General features: G+C 50.3%; 1 protein-coding gene across 3 annotated transcripts; it reads right to left on the minus strand.

The window, feature by feature from the left end:
* Positions 1-89: 89 nt before the first annotated feature.
* GGT7 (gamma-glutamyltransferase 7) lies at positions 90-22,150 on the minus strand. 3 transcript variants are annotated; one of them, XM_075058127.1, is made up of 16 exons: positions 21,952-22,023; positions 18,446-18,697; positions 18,105-18,331; positions 16,534-16,685; positions 15,426-15,540; positions 14,820-14,887; positions 14,069-14,142; positions 13,402-13,595; positions 10,994-11,081; positions 10,117-10,244; positions 7,873-7,961; positions 6,935-7,087; positions 6,295-6,412; positions 5,436-5,573; positions 4,348-4,447; positions 90-2,853 (listed from the first exon to the last, which is right to left on the minus strand). In XM_075058127.1, the coding sequence occupies exons 3-16, from the start codon at positions 18,270-18,272 to the stop codon at positions 2,690-2,692; spliced, it is 1,749 nt and encodes a 582-aa protein (XP_074914228.1). In that variant the 5' UTR covers positions 18,273-18,331; positions 18,446-18,697; positions 21,952-22,023; the 3' UTR covers positions 90-2,689. The 3 variants fall into 3 exon arrangements, with proteins under 3 accessions (XP_074914228.1, XP_074914220.1, XP_074914212.1); XM_075058119.1 differs by lacking the exon at positions 18,446-18,697 and having other exon boundaries at positions 90-130; positions 21,952-22,150; XM_075058111.1 differs by lacking the exon at positions 18,446-18,697 and having other exon boundaries at positions 21,952-22,150.
* Positions 22,151-23,344: the final 1,194 nt, after the last annotated feature.

Below are 23,344 nucleotides of genomic sequence, written 5' to 3' on the forward strand. Positions count from 1 at the left end.
TAAAAGCTTCAGGACAAATTCTGCTTCAGAGCTGTTAGATGTCTGCAATAGCTGGGTTGAAATCAATGCATTTACTCTGTACACACATGTCTCCAGAACATGGCCCTTTATTTCACAATGTCTCTCTCACCTGTACAGAAGGAAACATTGGGTATTTCTTGGTACCTCACATTAAATTCATCAGATCTCATCCCAACAGATGGACTCAAAGTATCAGAGACACTGGGCCAATTAGCAGATTAAAGGTTTCTGTATCGAATACATCTGTGCTATACTGATGCCATTTTTAAACAGAGAAAATGGGAAATAATTAAAAATATCTTTACTTCTCTTAGCCATGACCTAGAGGCCTAAGTCCCATCTTCCGATTATTTTAAATTTTCTCTTTTTTGCAACATAGTCCATGATCCAGCAGAGCACTTAGGAACATGCTTTATTTTCAGATTCTGAATAACTGCTGTGAAATTGTACCTTGGGATGTGTAAGTGCCCTTTTGAATCAAGACCAGAGTCTTTAACTCCCAAATGAATACACAGTTTCCAGCATCAGAAGTGAGTTGGCGAATTCAGTTAATAAGGAGGAATTTTATCTTTCAAAGTGTTTTGTGATATTCCATGCAAAGTACTGAAGTGACGATGACTTGACCACTTATTTTGCGGCTGTGCACAGTAAACCTCTGTGCCCAAGGGATAGATTACTGCTGTACCGTACTAGAAAACCCCAAATTTCCACCAGTGAGATTCAACGCACATAACTGCATCCTTCCCTTCCTGTGAAACCTGAAGAGGTCTGCTCCAAGACAGGTAAAGTTTTATGAACACTCTGACTTTGGGCTGTGACCAACTCTAGTGCTGATGACAGAAAAACAAATAAACAGATTTGATGTCCCTATGGTGAAGAAAGTCTTTTCTTGCCCTACAGGCACTGTGGTGGCACAGAAGACAACTTCCCAAAGACAATGTTGTACTTCTCCTGCCTTTCAGCTGAGGCCACTGATGCATTTGCAGCAGAAAACACCATTGATGTTCCCGTCTGCTAGGTAGCTGCCATGCTCTTCTCACGGGTAGCTGCATGTCAGCGGAGCATAAAAGCATCTCTGTCCTTCCCCAGCGCAACTTGCAAGGCTTCACATAAGATGCTTTGAGATCCTCAGCTGGCAGGAATGATTAGTCCGATTATCTGCAGTAGCGCCCTGACTGCCCCAAAATGACCCGCATGCTCCCCCTATCAAATGGCAGTGAGCATTAGAAGGTGCGTTACAAATAGATGAGTGTTTCAGGGTCCCTCAGGAGGAGGGTTGGGGGTGACTGGTGTAATCATCAAATGAAAGAACAAGACAACCATAAGCAGACATACATATATAATATGTACAGTGGCCATAGATGCGTTTGCACCATGAAGGAAATCATCAAATTTTAGACTGCAGAAAATGATCAAATTCTAGAATATTTTAGTGTCGGGTGTCTTTGTCTAACTTGCTAGTAAAAAGAGAAGGAAATGTCCAAATGTGGGTTGAATGAAATGGTGCAGCTGTCGGATGTGGTATTATTTCCTCAGTCTATTTCAGACAAGAAATGAAGAAGTACTCTTATATTTTGCACTACATGCTGCAGACAGAAAATTATCTCAGTAGTGTTTGGTTTGGTTTGTACCTTTTCTCTCACTCTCTTCAGCTTTTGCAATAGAGCCGCCAGTATTAAAATATAGAGCTGAAGTACAGGCATGAATTTAGTAAGCAGAATATCCCAAGCCTCTGTGTAGGGATTACATGATTCAGGCTTTCAGAGCAGACTGAGATAAGGCAGTGTAAGGAAAACCCTGAGCCTACCTAAACACTCTCCATGTGGTTTTCGGTCCATGGTTTGTGTGGATTTTTACAAGTTTGTGGAGTACTGCTAAGATATCCCCAAAAGGCATCTAAAAAAATTAAGCCCACTACCACTAAGCTTAAATTCACCATGGAAGAGGCTGAACCTCTATAAGAAAACTATTGGGGGGTCCACAAGTTGTTAGAAGTTGAAAACCATTGCTCCAGTTACAAAATCAGACTGCCAATGAGTCTGCACAGTAACTTGATTCAAAATACTTACTCCTGAAATTCAAGGTATGTAGTGATGTGAGAAAAGGAACTAACACAGGAGGCTGCATGCCGGTAAAAATCAGCTGGCCCATACAGAGTATTAATGGACTCCCTGATATTCCAGCTACAGGCACCTATAAACACTACATCAGGCTGCATTTATTATTGGTTTACACAAGAGGCAAAGAATGAACTTGGGAAAGACAGGGAGATGAAGATGACAGTATCATCAGCAGCTGTTTTCTCCTTTGCTAATGTTCCCGCTCACTAAAATGAAGATGCTGGCTAGAACTGGGCTTTTGAAAAGACTGAATTATTAGCAATACTCTGCCAAAAGAAAAGTGTGCTCCCTGCGTTCCTATAACAAGGACTGAGCTGCTTGCAATTCAAATAATTTAAAAATAAAATAAATTAAAAAAACAGAGAGCTGTATGTTGGTGCAGCTAACCCCTCTGGTGTCATCCTGGGTGGGGAATGCAGAAAGTCTACTCAGCAGTGTGTATGCAGGGCTACCACCCTGGGGATGGAGAAGGGGCCATTTCAGAACATGCACATCACTTGGGTTGATTTGCCTAAGCCTTGTTCAGTGAACATGTCATCTGGGAGGTGCTACAATATTGTGGCTCCGGCAGCATCCACGCTCCTGGGGTCCTTCAGGCCAATGATGAAACTGTTGGTTCTTCTGGCCCCATGAACTAGGGAGACCACTTTGACTTTATCCACTTGATGGCCCCTGGCTACAAGAAATTCAATATCTTCTTCAGGAAACTCACCTGCAGGGATTTTGAAAGAGGAATTTGTAACTGAAACCAGTGTTGCCTTTGACGCAAACCTCTGTTCTAACCCTTTTGGGATCTGCAGTGTGAAGAAAACTGCCTGCAGCCTCTTCAGAAGGCATCCCAGCTAGGGAGAGCCAAGCAGTCGAGGAGGACCAGCACTCACTCTCTCAGCTCTCAGCAAACAGCAAAGGCTGTTCAGAGATGGGCAGTGCTCTGTGCGGTGGGGGAAATGAAAGGATCTGGCACCTATTGTAGTTATTCTTCTTACAGTACACAAGGCAGTCCCTGCTCTTAAGAGCTTAGTTACAAATAATAGTATTAACAGTTATTAGTCAAAATAAGACGTAAGGCAGCTCAAAACAAATGATAGTAAAACAAGTTGCCAAATGACAAAGTTTGTGATAAACCTTCCAACTTCCCCTTCATGTATTTCTTAATCTTCCAGCCATCTACCTTAGGTTCCTTGCTCTTCTGCTTTTATTTTGTTTGTTTGACGTTTTGTAATTTCTGCCTGAATAGAAGTGCCTGAGGATACAAAACTGGGAATGCAACTGGACAAACTGAGCAGGCACACAGAAATCCCACAGTTATTTAAGCTATATACATTGCAGATGTGTCTTAACATATATCTTGTTGATGCCAAATGTCCAAACCCACAAATTAGGACCTTCTGAAGTTTTGGATTTGGTTCAATTAATTCTAGTTTCCAAGTCTGCAGGTCACACTCACCAGACGATTTTAGATTTTCCTCTGAAATGAGAAGGCCTAGAAACTTTGGCTATTTTGTGTGAAATAAGAACCAAATTTCACTTATGTTTCACTCCGGTAAGGTATGGGGCTTTGTGAAAAACAACAGATAGATGAAGACTTGTAATAACAAGGACAAGAGCTGGCAGTACAGTCTCCAGAGTGTCAGCATTGATGCTGCATTTCCAGCACTGTCAAGCTACAAGCCTTGCCATAAGCCTTGTTTTCTCCCCAGCTGGTGGAGTTAAGGGACATGGACTACGAAGTGAAAGAATATCATTTATGGCAGTGGTAATAAAGTGTAGGAAGATCTGCTAGCATTCAGGACCTGTCTGGGTGAAATTGTGGTTGCAGTCTTGTTTATTTGGATATCTTCAGTGGCATCAGATTGCAAAAGGTTTTAAGCACAGGACAAGGCTGCTACCAGGACGTGAGCTGGGACAGAGGGAGGGTTGGGGAGAAGCACCTGGAAGAGTTTGGACAGGTGGTGTTGGAGGGGCCAGGGAGTATTCCTAAGACAAGAGGGAGAGGGCATGGCTCAGTAAGGGCTCCAAGCTTTGAAGAAGCTAGGTTGCTGCTTCCTGTCTTCCCCAAAACCCTCTGCACCCACTGAGGACCCTAGAACACAGTGAGCTGTGTGCCAGGCTGCCGCACTTCCACAGCAGTGTGCTAAGAAAATCCTGCTCCTTTTCTAAACACGCTAGATTTGTAGGCTGCACCACACCCAGTGTCCATACTCACTGTCAACCTGCAAGATGTTAGACTGAAGCTGTGGGTGAAGTCGACCAAGTGACAAACTTTCACTCAGATTCTTGTTAAATGTTAAAACATTTACCAAAACCTGCAAAAGAATAAAAGATCCTCAATAATAAAAACAAGTAATGAGAATAGGAGAAGCCAACTTCCCGAGCATCCCCCTAATTGGTGGCTCCAACATCTGCAGATGCAGCAGGCAAAGAACATTTTGAACCATTTACCAAACTGCATGAACTAATGCAGGGTTTTGCACATACAAAGAGGCTCTTGAAATACAGCCTGTATATTGTTGGTGGAAAAGTGGTACCTTTTCAGGATTGCATGGGCTTTTTGTCACATAGTTCCTGCTAAATTAGGAGAGTTGTGTGTCTGGAATGTGATGTAACCTCTAAATACTTGTTAGTTACAGCCAAAAGCTCAGGACGTGACTTCTCCAAACAAAGCATTAGGAAGCAATGGTTGGCTTTAGTTCTGCTCCGAATAATGCCTTCCAAAAGGTAAGGAAAATGGGAGCCATTCTTGTTGTGCCTTTCTTTTTAGCAATCCATTGCCGTTGTGCATGCACTCAAGCTATTGGCAAGTACTTCACCTCATTACAAATCATAAATTAGGAGGAGCTGCCCAATTTATAGCAAGTGCTGAGCAATTCAGTCGGGAATGCACTAAAAGGAGCTTTTCATGGGGAAAAGGTCTAAAGGGCTGCCAGTCTCCTGCAATTCTCTGAATACAAAATGCTCCTTTTTTTTTCCTAATGATCCTTAAAATAAGCTTTTAACAGGTATTAGAATGACACAAAACTATTATGGATTTTGCCAAGATGCTTTTCCTCTACAATTATGAGTGGTGCCACCAGGAAAGGTGCAAGAGAAGTAAACTGGTAGCTTTTAGAGATTTGAAAAAACAAATATGTGGAACTGGTGACATTAAAGAATGAACTGGTAATCCTGTGGCCACCAGTTTCAACAGAGCCTGGGACGTAAAGAAGGGAAAGCCTGTACTACAGGAAGGGACCCTATTCAGTGTTGAGCTCAACAGCTGCTCTGAGAGGGCAGGTGCCCAGACGCAGCACTGACCTGAATGATGCTGCTCAAGGCTTTGTCCCCATTGTTAGCTCCCAGACATAGGTACGTCCCGCACATCCCCTCGGATGGTCTCACGATGGTGGGTAACAGGAAAGACAGGGGTCGTTTCCGAGGCTGAATGAGATTTTGCTGCAGTTGAAGAAAAGACAGACCAAAAAATTTCAGCAAGCTCACTAAAGCTTTGCTGGTGCTCAAGTTGTGCAGATTAACCTCTTACTCTTTATGCTTCAGCCAACAATTGCACTTGTGTAGTTTTACAAGGCTGACATCCTCACTGCTATGATAATGCTCTCTGGTGTTAACAGGATCTGTCCCGTTTCACACCATCGCTCTCTTTTACAGAAGGTACACAGACCCATTCACCCACTTCTAAAGTACCAACCCAGCAAAGTGGGATGGTTTTTCAATACACGGCAAGAAGAAACAACAAGGCAGCACTGGAAGCCACCAATACTGGTCTGCAGTTGTTTCTTTCCAAGACCTGAAGATTTTTTTTCTGCTATCTGTTACTTTTAAACCTGAAGAGCAGCAATTCATAAAAAGAGTCCTTAATTCAAGTCCACAGAAAAGGATGATTGCTTTAAAGTGCATCTGGACTGCAGGGAAAATAGGTAGCTGAGATGTACAGCGTCATTTGATAAAACTGCATTATAATGATAACTGATACACATGAAACCTTCTGTTTACTCCGTTTCAGTGGCTCATATAATGAAAAAATAGGAGCTTTCTACAGACTATTGTCTCTCAATTATTAAGGCATTAAATAGCCTCCCTGTTGTGGAGATGAGAATAAAAATGAAAAAAATGGTACAGACAGCTCAAATAAAGAATTTGTCATGTCATTCATTACCGGCCTGGGAATAGAATGGTTCATTGTTTTATTTTGCCAGGAGAAGTCCAACATCTGGCTGTTCAGGAGGATTCCAGAGGGTGTTATTATTCCACTGCCAAAGGGATGATTCAAAGAACTGAAAGAAACATGAAGAAATCTCATAAAAATCCTCCCAGAGATTTCTGTACACCTCGAGGCTTTCAGGGCTCCAATTTTCTGTCCCATCCTGGCTTGATAGACTCTTCGGTAGTTCTTTAGGGCTGGCTAGATGTGAGGAGTGAAAGTCTCCACATACCTAGGAGCAGAAACCATGTGGGCGATGGCAGCTCTGTCCCTCCCTGTGTTTAAGGATTCCCCTCTAGGTTGATGGACCTGTCTCCATGTCCCCATCAGTCCTTAAATTTGGCCATCCAGGGAGCAGATTCAGGCCAATCCAGACATGTTTCACTATGAGAGGGCTGTGGGATTGCACAGGGCAGAGTAGCACCAGCTCACACATCTCCACCCCATCTTCACTATTTCTTCTGTTGCAGGACTAACTGGGACAGAGCAGCCCAGCTGCTCCAGGTCTGGTCCCATCCTGTCCTGTTGAACCTGTTTTCTTCTCCCTGCTCCCACCCTCTGAGTACATTATGGAGGGAAGAAGTAAATCCTTTACCTTACAACAGCAACAATGAAGTCATCGGGCCCCATGACAAGCACCTGGCTAGCAGCGGGTCCACTCTCCACGGAGAAGTGAGGCATGCGGAGATCAGACGAGAAGGACTGGGAGTCATTAATCAGCTGGCGCAGGGAATTAGCTTCTGATTTACTTCAGCAATGAGGGAGGGAAAGAGGAAAGCAAGCCATGAGCCTAGGAAGTTGAACGTCTCTTGGTCTCTCTGTGGGGGTACATCTACACAGCTACTGGCGGTGTCTTCCTGAGAGGGCTGGCACTGAGGACAGGCAGCTCCTTTGGTTCACGCGATGGAAGGAGATAAGATGGCTCAGTCCACACAGAGAGACAACGCTGTGGACGTCCTGGGCTCTGTCTACAGTGGTAAACTCACCCCCAATGGACAGGGGCTGGCACCACCCAGCTGAATGCCAGTCCTCCAGGACTGGCAAGTCAGGTCCTGCTCTGGCCACCACCCATGGCTGGACCTGGCTCTGAGGTAGGAGGCTGGGCTGAAACCCCAGGCCTGGCCTCTCCCGCATGTCTGGGTGTACTGCAAAGGCACCCAAGCCCCATGGTGGGGAAGGGAGAGCCCGAAACTGCATGTGTGGTCATGGTCATGTGGATGGCTGTTTGTTTGACCTGCTGAGAAGGAATATTTAGAGAGGTGAGAAAGTGGGAGGAACCCTCAAGATCAAGCTGGCTCCAGGAAACCTCTGTGTGAGGACATTCCATGACCATTCCCCAGAGCCCCATGTTATCAGCTGTGATCCTTGTTGAAGAGTGAGCCCTAGGAGGACACCCAAGGACTGACCTTTCCTCAGTAAAACAGAAGTAGAATAACCTCAGCTTCCCCTGTGCACTGAAAAGAGCAAATCCAGGAATGATATCCAAACCACATATCTTGCAACTGTCACTGTGCCTGTCAGCCTCGGACCTACCTCACCATGTCTTCTGCAGCGTGAGTGACGGATACATCATCCGATGGGTCTCCCAGGTTGCTAGCTAGACTCAGGGCTATTTTTAATGTCTGAATTGAACACACAAAGAAAGAAAGAAAAACATTTAAGTGGCCCTGGAAATACAACTTTTGATACTCCAAACAGGAAGAGGTATCTGGTCTCCTGGCATGTTGGCTGAAGCCTATGAAGAAAAATGTCTAAAAGCCTGGTCCTGGGAATACCTCAGTGCAAAGGGCTGCCACACATGAGTATGGGGACCAAAAAGCATCAGTTTGGCATGGCAAACTGTGTGCTGTAGGAGCCAAGCGTATGCAGCAGTGTTTGCACAAGGTGGAACATGCCTGGCAGGAGCTGACCAGCTGGCTCAGCCCAGCTCAGTGGTTCAGCTGCATTTCCAGCTGGCAGACAGGGTCACCAGGATGCCACTTACTTTCTATTTCCATTCCTGAGTGGTCGCCACAACAGCAGAGATCACACTGAATCCCAGTGGGACAGTGGGTCCTGGGCTTGCCATTGCCTCTGGATGGCAGCTCCACTGGTGCAGCACTACTGCCGAGCAGAAATGAGCTATTCTGCTCACCAGCTGCTACCCATGTTCCTAGTTGTAAGTCATCCGAAGTGTTTGAACAGAAAGCGTTAGTCCCAGCACACTTAAGGGAATGATGGTGTAAAAAGGGGAAGGCATCTGGTTTCTCATACATGCAGAATCCTGCCTAAGCCAGTCCATCAAAAATGGGAAGATGCAATTTCAAAAGACACAGTTTATCCAGCCCTGGTGTTACAGTGCATAGCCAGGGGACAACCACAAGGAGAAATGTGCTCTTCAATCAAGCCAGCTTGGGCCTAGCAGAAATGCACTAGACTTTCAGCTTGCAGGTCATCCCATTTTCATTCAAGATTCAAGACAGTACATTATGCTGCAGGTAGATAGCTAGATGTGACTTCTGTTTTGACATGTGCCACGCATCAACAACTTCTCCTGAAGCATCATCATTTATCTTCTGATGTACAGCGTAGAACATGATTAACTTCTGGAGAAGGTGGCATTTCCATGAAACAGTCTCCTGACCACCATACCATACAGAGGAGGTACAAGAGGCTTGGTGGCCAAGGAAGAGCTCCACTGAAACAAGCAGACCACATCCACCCCATAGGCACAGGTTAAGGTCATCTTGGTCATGGCTGTCCCAGGGCTGGACTATCTGGTGCTGACTTAGCACTAAATCTCAGCCATGTGTTCAGCCGTGTGATCCCAAGTAAGATCCCAAGATCAGGGTTACACATCTTCTGAAGTGACTGCCCTTTATCTGGAGGTTGCTGTTCCTAAGCTGGGACATGATAACCAATGGGTGAAACTCTTGGCCTGGTGCAAATGCAGAGCAAACAGATTCATCCAAAGCTTCCTGAAGAGAGCTCAAAAATAATTTAGGTGAGTCAACCTCCTCTGCTTCTGCACAGGCGTAGCAGCATGTAACACCTCCAGCTGTTGCATTTTTGCTGAGAGGCAATAACTTCCAAGCACCCACTGTCCTGTCTGCTACAAGGATGTGGTTACATCCTTGCTTAAAATTCCCAACTCATAAAACCCAGCTGTCGATCTGTTAAGCATCTAAGAATGTAGGACTCCTTGCAGGGCATGAAACAGAGCACTTGCTTGACTTCCTGGGAAGCTGCAATGTTTTGGTAGGGCTGACAGCCCTAAATACTAGAAAAATCATGATCTAGACCACTGAGATCATGAGGTGGGGTAAAATGTAAGGATTTTGAAAAAATATAGTGTTGGGTCAGTTTTCCTTGTCATTGCCACACATGGGTTTTTGCTTGCAGCATCAGATTGCTACTCTCCTTGCAGCGCCCTAGCAGAGCTCTGGTTTTCTGGTATGGCCAGGGCCACTGGAGCATAAGAGGTGGAGGAAAGAGATGGGACCACCCTGAGCTGCTGTGGGGTCATTCTGAAGAGACGATCGTGTACAAGAGATGGGCAAAAGTCACAGACTGTTCTTCTGAAAAAGCTCTGCCTAAGGAAGGAAGAGCTCAGCTGAGCAGGAGGCTCCAGCACCTGCACCCACCTGAGGCAGGAGAACAGCTCAAATTTGCACCTTAGCAGTCTATTTGGTCGTTCTCCTCTGGGAATTACCTACAAATATTTTTGTACAACCAAGCAACAAATAAATTATTCTCTAGCAGCACAAGAAATTCAGCAAATGTTGAATCTCCTCTCACCTCTGCCATCCAGTGCAAGATATTCCCCCTGGATACTTGACTTGTGATATTAAAGCCCTCAAGGATGTTCAGTGCTGTGATCAGTGCAGGACCTGCATGTGGAGGTGGGGGACTGAAAACAAGATGACCTGTGAAGGAAAGAAGAGAGGAATGAAGCTGCTTTTGTCAGATACTGTCCAGTTATAACACTTTCCCATAAGCTAGTGTCCTTGAGGACAGGGAAACCTTTCCAGATTTGAGGGGAAATAATGGAAAGTAACATGATTTGAAAAGGATTTCCCAAAACATTCCTGTTGTATCTTTCTGTTTCTCTATGATGGATGAAGGAAGCCTAAATAGGGATGCTTTTTTTACATCTGAAATTCAGTTCTTTTTGGTTAGCTGGTTGGTTTCTGGGCTGCAGTATGGAAAAACGGAGATAAAATGGGTTTGCAACATTACAGCTGTATGGAGAGTAAACACAGGGATTCCTAGAAAAGAATGACAATTTAGAAACTTTTTGCATAAAGTATGTTTTTCTCCGTTGTAGATCAACTTTGGGAACTGCCTTCTGACGTAGGTGCTAGCCTATGGTCCAGCTTCTATCCAGACATTGCATCAATATGTTATCATATTGCATCTTTATACTTTAACACTATCAAAATACCATTGGTCACTACCAAGGAAAAAACAGGCCCATTTTGAAGTGCTGAAAACTTCCTGAACTGCCTAGGATGCATCAGTGTCAGCAGGCAATAGCAGGAAACACCCTGGAGGGCTTTTCTGCAGATGCCTCAGCACAGCTGTGACTTCAACTCTTGTTAAATACTGTCGCCACCTCTTGCCAGGTGAAGCAAACTTTTAACTGGAGTTGCATGGCAATGGGTCAGGCATTTACCTTGATAGACTGTGTGGATGGGATTCTCCACTGTGACACTGTAATTGCTGAAGTCTTCCTCCACCAAGACTCCTCCATAGCTGTGGACCTGTGTAGGAGAGTAAAGCAGCGCACACTGAGAAAGCTGGGTCAAGGCTTTCTGTGTTCCTCGAGCTTGCCCAGATGAACATACACCACACTGTCAAACAAATACCACTGAGATTCCCAAGCCAAGTGCCAGGTTCCTCAGCATACCCTGAAAATCTGTGCTTTCATGGCCTTGGTGGCCTGGCTCACCATTCACCACTGCTGGAAGGCTCTGCAGCTCACCTCCAAAAGCTCACCTACCCCATGGGTGCTTTGTAGATGTTCTGCCTACCTGTGACAATGGGGACTGGCACTGCCTCACAGCCTTCTCTCCCCTGGGTGGCAAGCATGAGTATGTTAAAGGTTATGAAGCATTTGAATACTGCCAGGATAAAAGATCTATATGGATCCGGGAGAGAAGGAACATGGGTATAGCAGGTTGTCATCACTAGAAATTTTTAGCATACAATTCCCAACTTATTTTTAATTATTTCAGGTGACAGTGGGTCTGCTGTACCCTTGGTCTTTCTGTAAGACTCTCCCAGAGTTACAATTTACTGGGCTTGGTAATTTTCATGAACATGGTAAAGATGGGTAATTCCCTCCACTGCAGGTCTTCTGTGGTTGAGTCATGATGGAGATGAGGTAGGACCATCACAACTGCATTCCGCTGATCTTAAGATCTCCTGAAGTAGGTAATACTCTCAGTCAGCATACAGGTGCTACTGTGCTCATGGGCCAACTCTTTCGCCACCCAGGAGAAGTGACACAACCTGGTGAGAGGTTCTGCTGGGGTGAGTAGCTGCTATGAGTCCTCTGGATTTCCATTCAAAAATGCGCAAGAACAAATAACCTGTGCATGCTCTGATTTCTAAACTAGCCAGCTAACTTGTCAAGAAAACTCCTTCTGTGGCAGAAATGGATGAATGACTGGAGCAGGAAAGCTAATGCAGGGCACGTTGTGGGGGGGCAGCATGTCAAACCACCCCAAAGCTGCAAAAGAAGATGTATCCCCTACAGGGGATCCCTGCCTCCTTCCCAAAGCAGTCCCAGAGAACAGGCCAGGCTGAACCCAACAGCTGAGATGAGCCTGTGCCAGGAGCTGGCTCCCTGGAGCTCAGCCAGCGGAAAGCCTGGGCAAAGCAGTGGGGAGTGGGGCAGGAGGAGCCTGATGGCACAGAAAGGGGAGAAGCCTTGGCCAGCCACACACTGCAGACACCATCTCAAATTCCCCAGAGAGCACTTTTTTGCACCCGTGCCTTCCTGCCACAGGATAGAAACAAAGGGTAGGGTGTTTTGGAGCTTTACTTGATTTCACCATGTTGATGCCCTCCCTTTGCTGGAACAATAACCACTGTGGGAAGCCAGCACTTTGCTTTGCTCTGCAACCAAAGCTGGAATTGCGCACTTGATCCCAGAGCTTGCAGGGTCTTTGCTGTTGCAACCCTGGGCCTTGCTCCTCCATAGAGAGTTTGTGCGTCCCTGCAGCAGCCCTCAGGTCTGGGGAACGGGGTGATAAAGGAGGGTTTAGCTGCGGAGATGCACCACAAGCTTGGGACTTTTCCTGTTCCTTGTTCTCTACCTCTGCTGTGGTCCAGGTGAACCTTAGGAGATCTCCAAACACAGAGCTCACAAATATCTAAGGCTTGAGCTGAATGAATCCCTTCCCAATTACTGACGACATGTTGAAGGTGCATCACTTGAACCAAGGTGGTAGGGAAAAATTGTGCCACCAACCACCCTGATTGCAGCCACCCAGGTATAAAAGTTGTTTGTTGTTTTGGTTTTTTTACCAGAATAATTACTTTGTTTGTTGATGCTATTTTTTCCAGAGAACCTCTAACAATGGGAGTTAAACTAGGGCAACCCTAAGTGGGACCAAGCCTGTCTGATCTTCTGCTCCCAAGGCTCACAGTTTTATTTTTAAACCATTTTCCTGGAGTCTATATCTCACAGTCCCATTAACAAGAAAAATTTGCTTCTCAACAGCAGGACACCTCTCCTTATGGGGAAAAGGGGGTTGCCACTAATATTAACACAGCCCAGAGCGGGGCTTGAAATTAAGATTTTTTTCCTTAGAAAAAACAGTCTGTCCTGGTTATAGACAAAATGGAGGTTTTGCTTCTGTAGGCTGTGGATGTGACCCGCGTGTCACTTACACCACTGCAGTGACAGGGACAGGAAAGAAAGATGCTCCATGCATTTGTCCCCATCATTGTGCTGACACTTGGCTATGGCTTATCTCCAGGTTGTCACCTTCAGCAGATGACATGGCAGGTGGCACCCCCAGCCCGGGCTGTGCTGTGTGGTCTGGGGCAGACACAGGGACAGACGTGGCTCACCTCAGAGATTATCTCTTGGGTCAAATTTCCACTGTAGAAAGCTGACACGCCTTCTGCCCCCACCAGTTCCAGGACAGCTGCGAGGTCCAGGCGCCTGACAAACATGCCAGGCACCAAGGGCTGGCCATCCGGCAGGAAGATCTCCCGAAATTTGTCAGAGTAGTTCAGGTCCTTCAGTTCACTTATGGCTTTGGCTGCGGGCGAGAAGGGGAAGGACATCCAGAAAAGCCAGGGTGCAGGAACGCGCAGGGGACCTGGAGTCACTGTGCACCTGATGGGGATGCTGGAGACTTGCTGCTGCCTCTTGCCCTATTTCAAAACTAGAGGGAGGCTGGATCATGCATCCATTAGAGCTGGGAAGGAAACCCAGAGAAACCCCAGTGCCCTTCCCTGGCTGGCCCTGGGCAGCTGCCCAGCGTGGGCTGCTCTGACCTGTCCCTGACCAGCCCTGGGAAAGGGCTCCAGTTTTGCTGCCACCACACTCTCCCCTTGCCTGACCATGGCTCACGCGTTGCTCAGCTCCCAACACCATCCATCTCCAGGTGCAAAGAGCCTTAATCTCCCATGAATAACCATCTACATCCCCAGCTGCCTCGCACCCAAGCACAGTGGCCAGTGTGCTCCTCCGTGCTGAGCAGCCACCCTTGGGTCCCCATCAGGTACTCACCCAAATCGTGTGTGACATTAAACCCATCGTGGGCAACAGCGGCCGCGAGGCCCAGCAGCTTGGACCATGGGAGTCTGCCAAAGGAGAAAGGACAAGGAGAAACGTGCCTTGGAGGGGTGCAGCAGGGCAGGGTGGTGGGAAGCAAGCGCAGGGCTCAGCTCTGCAGTCAGGAGGCTCCTGAAATACCAGGCTGTGTAGCCAGCAGTGGCCAAAAGGAGCTTTCAGTGGGTTGTTTCTTTTTAGCAGGATCAACTCAGTGCTCCACGATGTGCATCAGAGAGGAACGTCAGTGCAAAGACAGGGGAGGGGGCATCTCTGGAGCAAAATCTCAAGCCAGGCTCCAGCCCTGAACAAGTCATTCAGATCCCTCCCTCCCTGTCCCAACAGGGCATCAAGGAGAGCCACACTTCTTAGGGTCCAGCTAAAGAGAGAATGAAAATACACAGACATGCATGAAAATGTTCTGTGCCTATTTCTAAGAGAACATTTATTGTCTGTCTTGTTAGCCAAGATTTTGCTTTGCAGAAAACCTGACCAAGCTGAATTTTTTCTTTTGTTAAATGAAGTACCAAAAAATGAACATATTTGTCAACACAAGCCTCCAAATACACCTTAGCTGATGGTTGTGACTGGTGGCTGAGAACAGGGTCTGATGACAAGGGCTCGTGTGCTCCCAGCTCCCCCACAGGGACCCCAGGGCACAGCCTGTGTGGCATGAGGACAGCCTGCCTGTGCCAGCCTCGAGTCTTACCTCCCGTGTAACTTGTGCGCTTGGTGCATTCCTTGTATCATGCCTGGTACGCCCACGAGCAGACCTGGCTGTAAAATAGGAAGGACAAAAAGGAAGAGTAGTCTCCTTCCCATGAGGTCATGGGACATGGTCCCCAGTTGCAAGTCAAGGAGATGCAAGTCATGTTTACATGGGAAATGTCTGCATGGTCTTTAGGAGAGGGGAGGAGGTCTGTAGCAACACACTAAATTAGGGAGCAAGTTTTTGGAAGGAAAGAGGCAAATTCAATCCTGGTCTCAACCCAGTCTGGTCAGGAGAAATAACTCAGCAGAACGACATGGGATTCTGCTCCTTCCTGGGACTCCTGTTCTTACAGGTCCCCACTGCCAGAGGGACATGCCTCTACTCCCCAAGCCCTGCAGGCTCCAGCTGTTTTGGGCCTGCCAAAGAAGTATCTTCCCTGGACTCTGCATGTCTGTAGGGGCTGGGATCTCCCATGGTGGGAGAGGCCTCTTGTTGCTTCCCCGGGCATCTCCCCCTCGGCCTGAAAGTTGTGGCAAGAGGAGAGCTGGTGACATCAGCCAGCTACAGCCCTGGAGGGGTCGGCCATGGGACACTGGTCCTCACCTTGGTGTCCTTCTGCAGGTCCCCCTCCAGTGGGATGCCCAGGGGAGCCACCTCACGGAAGTCGATCACCCAGCTCCTGTTCTTCCGAATGTCGTGGACCAGCATCACCCCACCCCTGCAGCGAGACAGGGGTCATGGCACAGCACCGGCTGTCCCTGCAACAGCCGGGCCACACAGCCAAAATGAAGAGCACGGGTGCCACTGGGGCCAGGCCCAGTCCCGTCATGGTGGGGCCATCGTAGCAGGTCACCAGCCTCAGCAGTAACCCAGGGCTGGCCAGCGGCGCAGGGGAATGCTGCTGCCCTTTCCCAGAGAGCAGTTCAGGACAACTGAGCCAGGGTCAGTGCGGGATGCAGGCAGCCCCCATGCTGAGCCTGCAGCAAGGCTGGATCAGTCCCTGCCAGCCTGGCCAGAGGGCCACTGGTTGTGTTCCACTGCCAGGCTGGGAATATCTGCCATTTTCTTTCTAATCTGAGCAGTTTTGCAACAGAACAGGGTTTTTGCTTACAACAGCAATCCGAGGCGCAGCCTGGAGAAGCTATCGGGTGGTGGTCATTTATGCAACGCTCCTGAGACCTCCTGCAGAGCCGAGAGCACCAGGCTCACGTGGATGCCACCCTGGGGATGAGGGCTGGGAGGAGGCCACCCCTCACCGCCGTGCCTCCCCTGGCTGCTGCCCAGAGCCTGGCTCGGACCTCAGCCTCCTGTTGCAGCAGGAGCAGAGCTTATGGAGGGAAGCACTCAATCTCTGAAAGCATTGGGACTGAGCCCAGGGTGTTGCAAGCTCTTGGCACGCTCGCAGAGGGGCTCGGCAATCTGTAGTCACTTTTTCAACTCTCTCGAGCCTAAGGCTTGGATTTTTCTGGCAGCCACTATGGCAGACGCAGCTTTTCCCTCCCTGGGGGTCTCTGTCCCTCGCTGTCAAGTTGGTGCACAGGAAGGATCCCTGTCCCTGTGCAGACGTGGACACGTCCACTGCCTGATGTCAGAGACCTGGTACCACGTGCTGGGACTCGGGCTACCATGAAGGCACGTCTCAGCTGGTAGGGAAACCACCTGCCTGAGGACAACTGCAGACAACAGCAGAGGGTGAGTAACCAACACTTACCCGCCAATCCCTGACGTGTGGGGGTTGACAATTCCCGCACAGAGGGCTGAGGCAATGGCCGCATCTACTGAGGAGCCCTGCTTGTTGAGCACCTCTATGCCCAGCGCCGTGCAGCGGGCAGCATCCGTGACCACGGCACCACGGTGGAAGATCTGCCGGAAAAGGAGAGTGGTTGTGACCAGGGAGGGGTGCTGGGGCTGCCCAGATCTTCGCCCAGCTCTCTGGCACCTGAAGCCTGAGGCCAGTGCCAAGACTGTGGCTGATCTGCATTTGCAGGTGCCTCCAAATGCCAGTGGGAGTAACATGTCCCTTGGCACATCCCTGCACCAGGGCAGCTGTGGCATCTCTGCATGTAGCCACGGCCATCAACTTAGCTGCTTTCAACACTAGACATGCTAAGCTGGTGGGCCACATCTCACCCTGTCCTCCATAACCCCAGAGCAGGGTTGGACTAATCCTCAAGAGCAATGGGCGACAGCATGCTGTCACTGCACTGCAGCAATGCGGTCATGGAAACAGGAATATCGCTGCAAAGAATGCAGCATCCCTCCCAGTACCACAGCTTGTTCTCATCCTTCCCTGGTGCCAGTGGCAGTGATAATGCAATCACAAAAAGTTTTAAAAAGTTCATTTTAACCCTATAGTACACATTGCAGCATCTCAGCATGAGCCAGAGTGGCCGTGGGAAGTGCGAAGATGGAAGGGCCACGGCAGGCCGGTGGGCAGGACTGGCCCTTCCAGCAGTGCCACGAAAGGGGCTGTGTTGCACAGCCTCCCTCCGGCACTGCACCTCAGTCAGCCACAGGGCCAAGCCACTCCACTCCCAACGGCTGCATTTTGCATGCCAGTGACAGAGCAATAAATTAAAAAAAAACAGATCTCTTTCATGTGGACTTGCAGGCAGCTCTGCCCTGCTGGGCAGCATATGGAGAAGATGATGGTGACTACTGGCTGCCCCTTGGCCCTTCTCAGGCTGCAGTACTTGGCAGGAGATGTTCTCCAGGAAAGTATGACCCCATGGCAATGCTGCCTTTGCTCTGCAATTCAGCACTACTTTGTGGGACAGATTAGCAGGAGGCTTAGCTCTGTTTTCAGCTATTTTCCTGCTTGGCCCTGGACAGATCCTTCCAGAGGCAAGCCTGGGCATACAGATCTGTAAAACTCTCTCCAAGTGGAGATGTACGAAAGGTGCCTACTGCTTAACTAAGGATTGCTTTCTGAAAGCATTCACATCTGGCTCAAACTACAGCTGCAGACAGAGCAGTGGGGCTGCCCGTTTCCCCCCGGCCACATCCCCAAGCCTGCCAGGCACAGCCACCCATGCCCCGGCCACAGGACAAGTGCCAAGAGCCCAGCTGACCTCTCCGAGCACAACCCCCAGCTTCAGGAAAAAGCTTTTGAGACAACTGGAGGTGGAATCGCAGAAAGAGACTCAGCACCCAGGGTCTCACTGACACTGGCCAGGGCCCACCAGCACTTACCCCACTAAACTGCTGGCAAGGAGGAAAGTTAGGGAGCTTCTCCTATTTTTGGAGCCAAAGCCTGACTGCAAAGCTGCTGTTTCGTCTTACCTGAGGGTCCCCAAAATAGATCTGCATGATCAGGGCCACCGTGACTCCTGTGGCAAAGGTCAGACAGGCGGTGATGATGACAGTCAGCCCATCCTGCCGGCAGCTGCAGTCTCCAGAAAAAGGGTCCTTGCTGGTCTCCTGGAGAGGAGACACGTCCTGGCTTCCCATCTCTGATGAGGATGAGGGCAGGCGCTGGAGACGCGCAGACTTCAGGAAGGAGTCTGGGTCTTTGTGGGCAGCAGGGAGAAAACAAGTGTTAGTTATTGAGCAACATGGGGCTCTTATTGCAGTGTTTACCCAGCGCTAACATTACACCGTGCCCCTTCCAGCAAGGCTATTACCTTCCCTATTGTTCCCAGCTCTCAAGAGACTTTCTGGCTCAGATGCTGCTTTAGGTCATTTTACTGATCCCTTCCTTTAGCTCTAGTTATTCCAAACTGACTTCCCTGGAGTTAACAGGGGCAAAAACCCCTGAATTTTGCTCCATTTCAGTCCACTCATCAGTCTTCAGCAATGGTCCCACAGTTACTGCTCCATTTGGAGGGTTTCTTAACAGCACCAACTTGCAAACAGGTCTCTGAAATGCAGGAGGACTGAAGAAGAGGAAATTAAGATTAAAAAAAAAAAAAAATCCAGCAGCCTTATTTGGAGCTATGCTTGAGCTAAAGCACCTGAGCAAAACAGAGGCGAAGCAAAACGTGTGGCCTGGGCACAGGAAATACCTCTATGGAAGCATGGCAAAGCGAGGGCAGAGAGAAGCAAACCTGCAAACCAGGGGGCCTTGGCACGTCCACCTGCTCTGATGGCAGGAAAGGCTCTGCTTTAATTTCTTGCTTCCTCCGGCTGATGAGGCCCACTGTGATATAAAGCCACTTGCCGAATGCCCAGCTCTGAGATGGCAAATGCCATGGGGCAGGGTTTTGCTGGGCATCCACCAGACAGCAAACAATGCTCAGCAGGATGAAAAAGTCTCTCTTTTGCTCTGAAAGATGCCTTGAATCTCTGCTTGCATCAGCTGCTGCCTTTGCGGCAGGGAGGACGCTGGCTGAGCGTGCCCTGCCTGCGCACAAGTGCTGCCGGGCACGTGGAACTGCTGGTGCAGCCGTGGGGACATGCCCGTCCCTGCCAGGCACTGAATGGGACCAAGCGGCTCAGGGCATCATCCAGGGCTCCTGAATGAATTTTTTGGTGGGCTGCCAAGAGCCAGCGGAGGCTGCAGTGCCCCGTGCATCCATGGTGGGAAGAAGAAGAGCACCAAGTGGAAAAGACAGGAAGCTTGTCCCTCCACACAGGGGACATTTCCCAGGTTTGGGGTAAGAGAGAAGGTAATAGCATATGTCCATACATTCTGTATGGTATGTCTAAATATTCTGATGGTATGTCTAAATATTCTGATGGTTTTAATATTTTGTACCAGCTGTGGAAACTGGTTTGCTGCTAGATGACTGTAAAAGTGAGATTTGGTAAAAAATTATTAGAAATCTTACACTAACACTATGACTGAAACAATAGACAAAAGTATAGCCAAGCAATTAACTAGTAGAGGTAGTTACTCATAAGTTTTGCAGTTCTTTGCTCTTATGACTAGATGTTCCTGTACACTAGATGAGAACAATATTGAAACTGACCACATGTGATTGAAACTGCCTTAAGCTTCAAGATCAAAGAACAAGGACTTCAAGGACAGCCAAGAGAATCTCAAATAGGTCAGTGGTCGTAAAAGCAGCCCTTCGATTCAAATGAATTCTTCATTGCACATGATCAGATGTAGGCAGTACTATGATAATCAGTTACAATAATTTTTATGTATATGTATACTAATTTGATTAATATGTAATTGTTACTCCATATAACCTGTTTGTGCTGAAGCTGTGGCATGCACACTAGGTGGAATTATCCCCCATGCATCCAGCACTGCAATAAAGAATGCCTGCTCTCTAAGACTCCAAAACGAGTCTTAGAGAGTTTCTTCAACCGGCTTTTCAGTATCAAAGGGAGTGAGCAGGAAACTCTGCATCCCCCAACATCCCACCGTGCCTCTCCATCTGCTCTGGCAGGCAGCATCTCCCTGGGTACTGCCAGCCCTGTCCTTGCCATGATGTTAAAAAGACCTGCTGGGTGCAGCTCTCCTGGGGCCAGGCAGGGAGTTTGTTTTAATTGCAGTGATACTGCAACCAGAAGTAAGCCCCCTGCAGCCAGGGAATCCCCTTAGGGTGAATTTAATCTCATTCATGCTGCAGTGATTTAGGAGCGCACCCCTCCAGGACACAGTCTCTCCACTCTGCTTCTGTAGCACTGGTGACATGCTAGCCCAACACGAGGGGACATGAATATTCAGGGAGCAACCATGGGAAAGGACAGGCCATGGCCCTCCAGGGTGGCCTCTCCCACCCAGCACAAGTCCCTTTGTTCTCTGCCACAAACATCCCACACGGCCTTGGGCAAGTCACTTAGTCTATGCGACCACTGGTGCTGCATGGGGACAGCAGGGCCGTGGTTGGTTTGGGGACAGGAGCAGCTGGAAGAGGTTAGTCAGGAGCACAGAGGGCAAGGAGCAGCCTGCGAGGCCAACACACAGGTGCCCGTCCCACCACCAATGTCCACACTTGAAAGAGAAGCCACCAAACCCTACTTGGCTTCCATGGGGGCTGTGAAGGAGAATTGGCTTCACGGGGGAACCAGTGCTTTGGGGAACCAGGGCAACCCCAGCTCTGGAGCCACTGCAGAGGGGTCAGCAGAGACTGGAGCATCTTGCAGGCTCTGGCAGGCACTGCAACGTGGGACCGTTGAGTCCTTTGGGGGGTCTGTCCCCAGCACCGACAGCACAACAGGGGCTCGTCCTATTAATGAGATCTCTGGGTGGTAGAAACCAAAAGTCTGGATTCCCTCCCTGCCAGTCCAGCAGATAACGTGGCACAGAGAAGCACAGCTGGCTTTCGCAACACGCATGCAGTGTCAGATGAACACCAGTTTCCACGCTGCAGGAGAGCAGCAGCTCCTCCAGCCTCCCCACATGCAGGCACCCGGGGAGGCTGAGACCCCGCGCCTGGCAGGGCACCAGCACAGCCAAAACTGCACCAAACACTGCTCGTGATCTGCACGGCGAGACGAGAGGCCTTGTGCTTTCCAAAGAGCTGTTCCAGCAAACCTGCATGCGGTGGCTTCGCCCCAACAGTGCGGGATGGCACAGGACGAGAACGGGCAACGGGAACTTCACCCGGTGGTCACAGCAGGGCAGGCAGAGGACACGGGGCACGCGGGGCCTGCTCAAACAGGGTTTGAGGGTCGATGGGGCAGAGACCTGCCTGCAGGCTACGGAGCAGCCCCGGGGGTGAAGGGCGACGTTGCTTGGAGGAACATGACATGGGGGAGAAAAATCGTTTCTCTGAACTACTGAGAAGGAAGCAATCGACTAAAAACAGGCAAAGGGTTTTCACAAGGATCCAGGACCACCCGACTTTATTACAGCCACGCACCTGGCGGGAGGGACCTCTAGCTCCGTGCCAGACCCCCGCTATCTCTGGCGCTCTCCCGTGCCCGCGGCTCCCGGCACGTCCCCGCAAGGGAAACGAGGACCTGGGAGCCCGGCGAGCCCCCCCGCTCCCTGCCTGGGGGCCGGGGAGAGGGAGCCCCTCTGCCCGGCCGAGGGCCGGCAGCGCCGGGGAAGGCGGTTCGGAGGGCGAGCGGGGGGGCTGCGGTTTGAGGGGACCCCCGAAGCCGGCCTGCTGGCGGCGGCGGGCGGGCTCGGGGCCGCGGGTGGAGTGGGGGGCCTGAGGAGGGGGGGAGGGCCGGCCGGGGGTCGGCGGGGGCCGGGGGCACGCGGGCGGGCTCGGCCGCCGCCCCTCACCCGTGTCCTGCTCGCCCAGGAACGCGTCCTCCTCCTTCCGGGAGCGGAGGCCGCCCTCGGCCGCGCTGCCCGCCTCCTCCTCGGGCAGCCGCGGGAAGCTGGTGATGCTCATGTAGTCCACGGGCGAGCCGGCGGCCAGGGCCCGCTGCCGGCCTCCCCCCGCCTCCGCCGGCACCGCCATCGCCGCCGCCGCCGCCGCCGGAAGGGGCCGGGCCGGGCCGCGCCGCGGCGGCCTCGCGGCCCCTCCCCGCGGCGGGGCCCTGAGGGGAGCGGCCGGTGGCGGGCGCTGGAGGTCGGGGCGGGCCGCAGAGGGGCGGCGCGCTGGCCTGGATCCTCCACGCTGGCCGGCGGGCCCTGTCCCGGTCCCGGGCGCTTCCCCGCAGCCCGAGCGCTGCGGCGGGGGAGCCTGGGGAGGGGAACGGGACGGCGTGGGGGTGCCAGGCGCAGGGTGGCTCGGGGCGGAGGAGAAGGGCCGGGCTGGGCTGGGCTCCAGCCGGGTGAAGCTCTGGGGGTCTGAGCTCCCCCTTGTCCCCTGCTCCACACGCGGGGTCAGAGCTGGGGGGGATCAGCCCTGGCCCCCCTCAGAGCAGGGCCGTCTGCTTTCTGGGCCAAGCCTCCGGGGCAGCTGGATCAGAGATTTCTTAGTCCTGTCTCCAGAGGGCTTGGAAGAGTTTTCCGAGGGACGTGCACATACTTTGTGTCATCGCTTGTTCAAGCCGACCTCTAGCAGGGAGGCTCACGCACCACCCTTTCATGCATTACCACGGCGGCAAGGGGGGTCCAGCACCCAGTGGGAAACCATCAGCAAGAGACACAGTGACATTGCCACAAAGCAGCCTCGTGTGTGCTCTCTCAGCCAGCTTGGCCTTCCAACATGGACCTCTCGTGCATGGCTGTCTGAAGATGAGAGCTGAAGATTGCAGTCCTCCTCGCAGCGCAACAGGTTTCAGTTTTTGCAGGTGAAGCTGGCCAGGCTCAGCCCTGGCACCAGTGGCTCTTGCTGCTGCTGCTGCCTCCAGCAGCACCAGCATGTGTGTCAGGGTGGGCTGAGGCTGCCAGGCAGTGCAGCTGGCCAGCACGGAGCCAGGTGGGTACAGGCAGAGCCCAAACTGGGGCCGCAGAACCAGCCATGCCTGGGGCAAACCCAAGCTATGGTTGCCAACAGCTCCCATTTGGCAAAGAGTTTTGACTGAAATGCATACAGCAGGGGAGGCCTGGTATGCATGGACATTTCTGAAATCAGACTGGCTGAAACATTTCATTTTTTCCCCCTATGCTTCGTTCAGAGGTTGACCTAAAAAATAGCAGTAAAATAACTGGAAGATGGAAGAGGTTATTTCATTCTGGGCTGAACAAAACGCTTCAGGTTTGTGCAAATTACTTCCCCCCGCAA

Source organism: Buteo buteo, chromosome 2, assembly GCF_964188355.1.
Source record: "Buteo buteo chromosome 2, bButBut1.hap1.1, whole genome shotgun sequence".
Taxonomy (NCBI): Eukaryota; Metazoa; Chordata; class Aves; order Accipitriformes; family Accipitridae; genus Buteo; species Buteo buteo.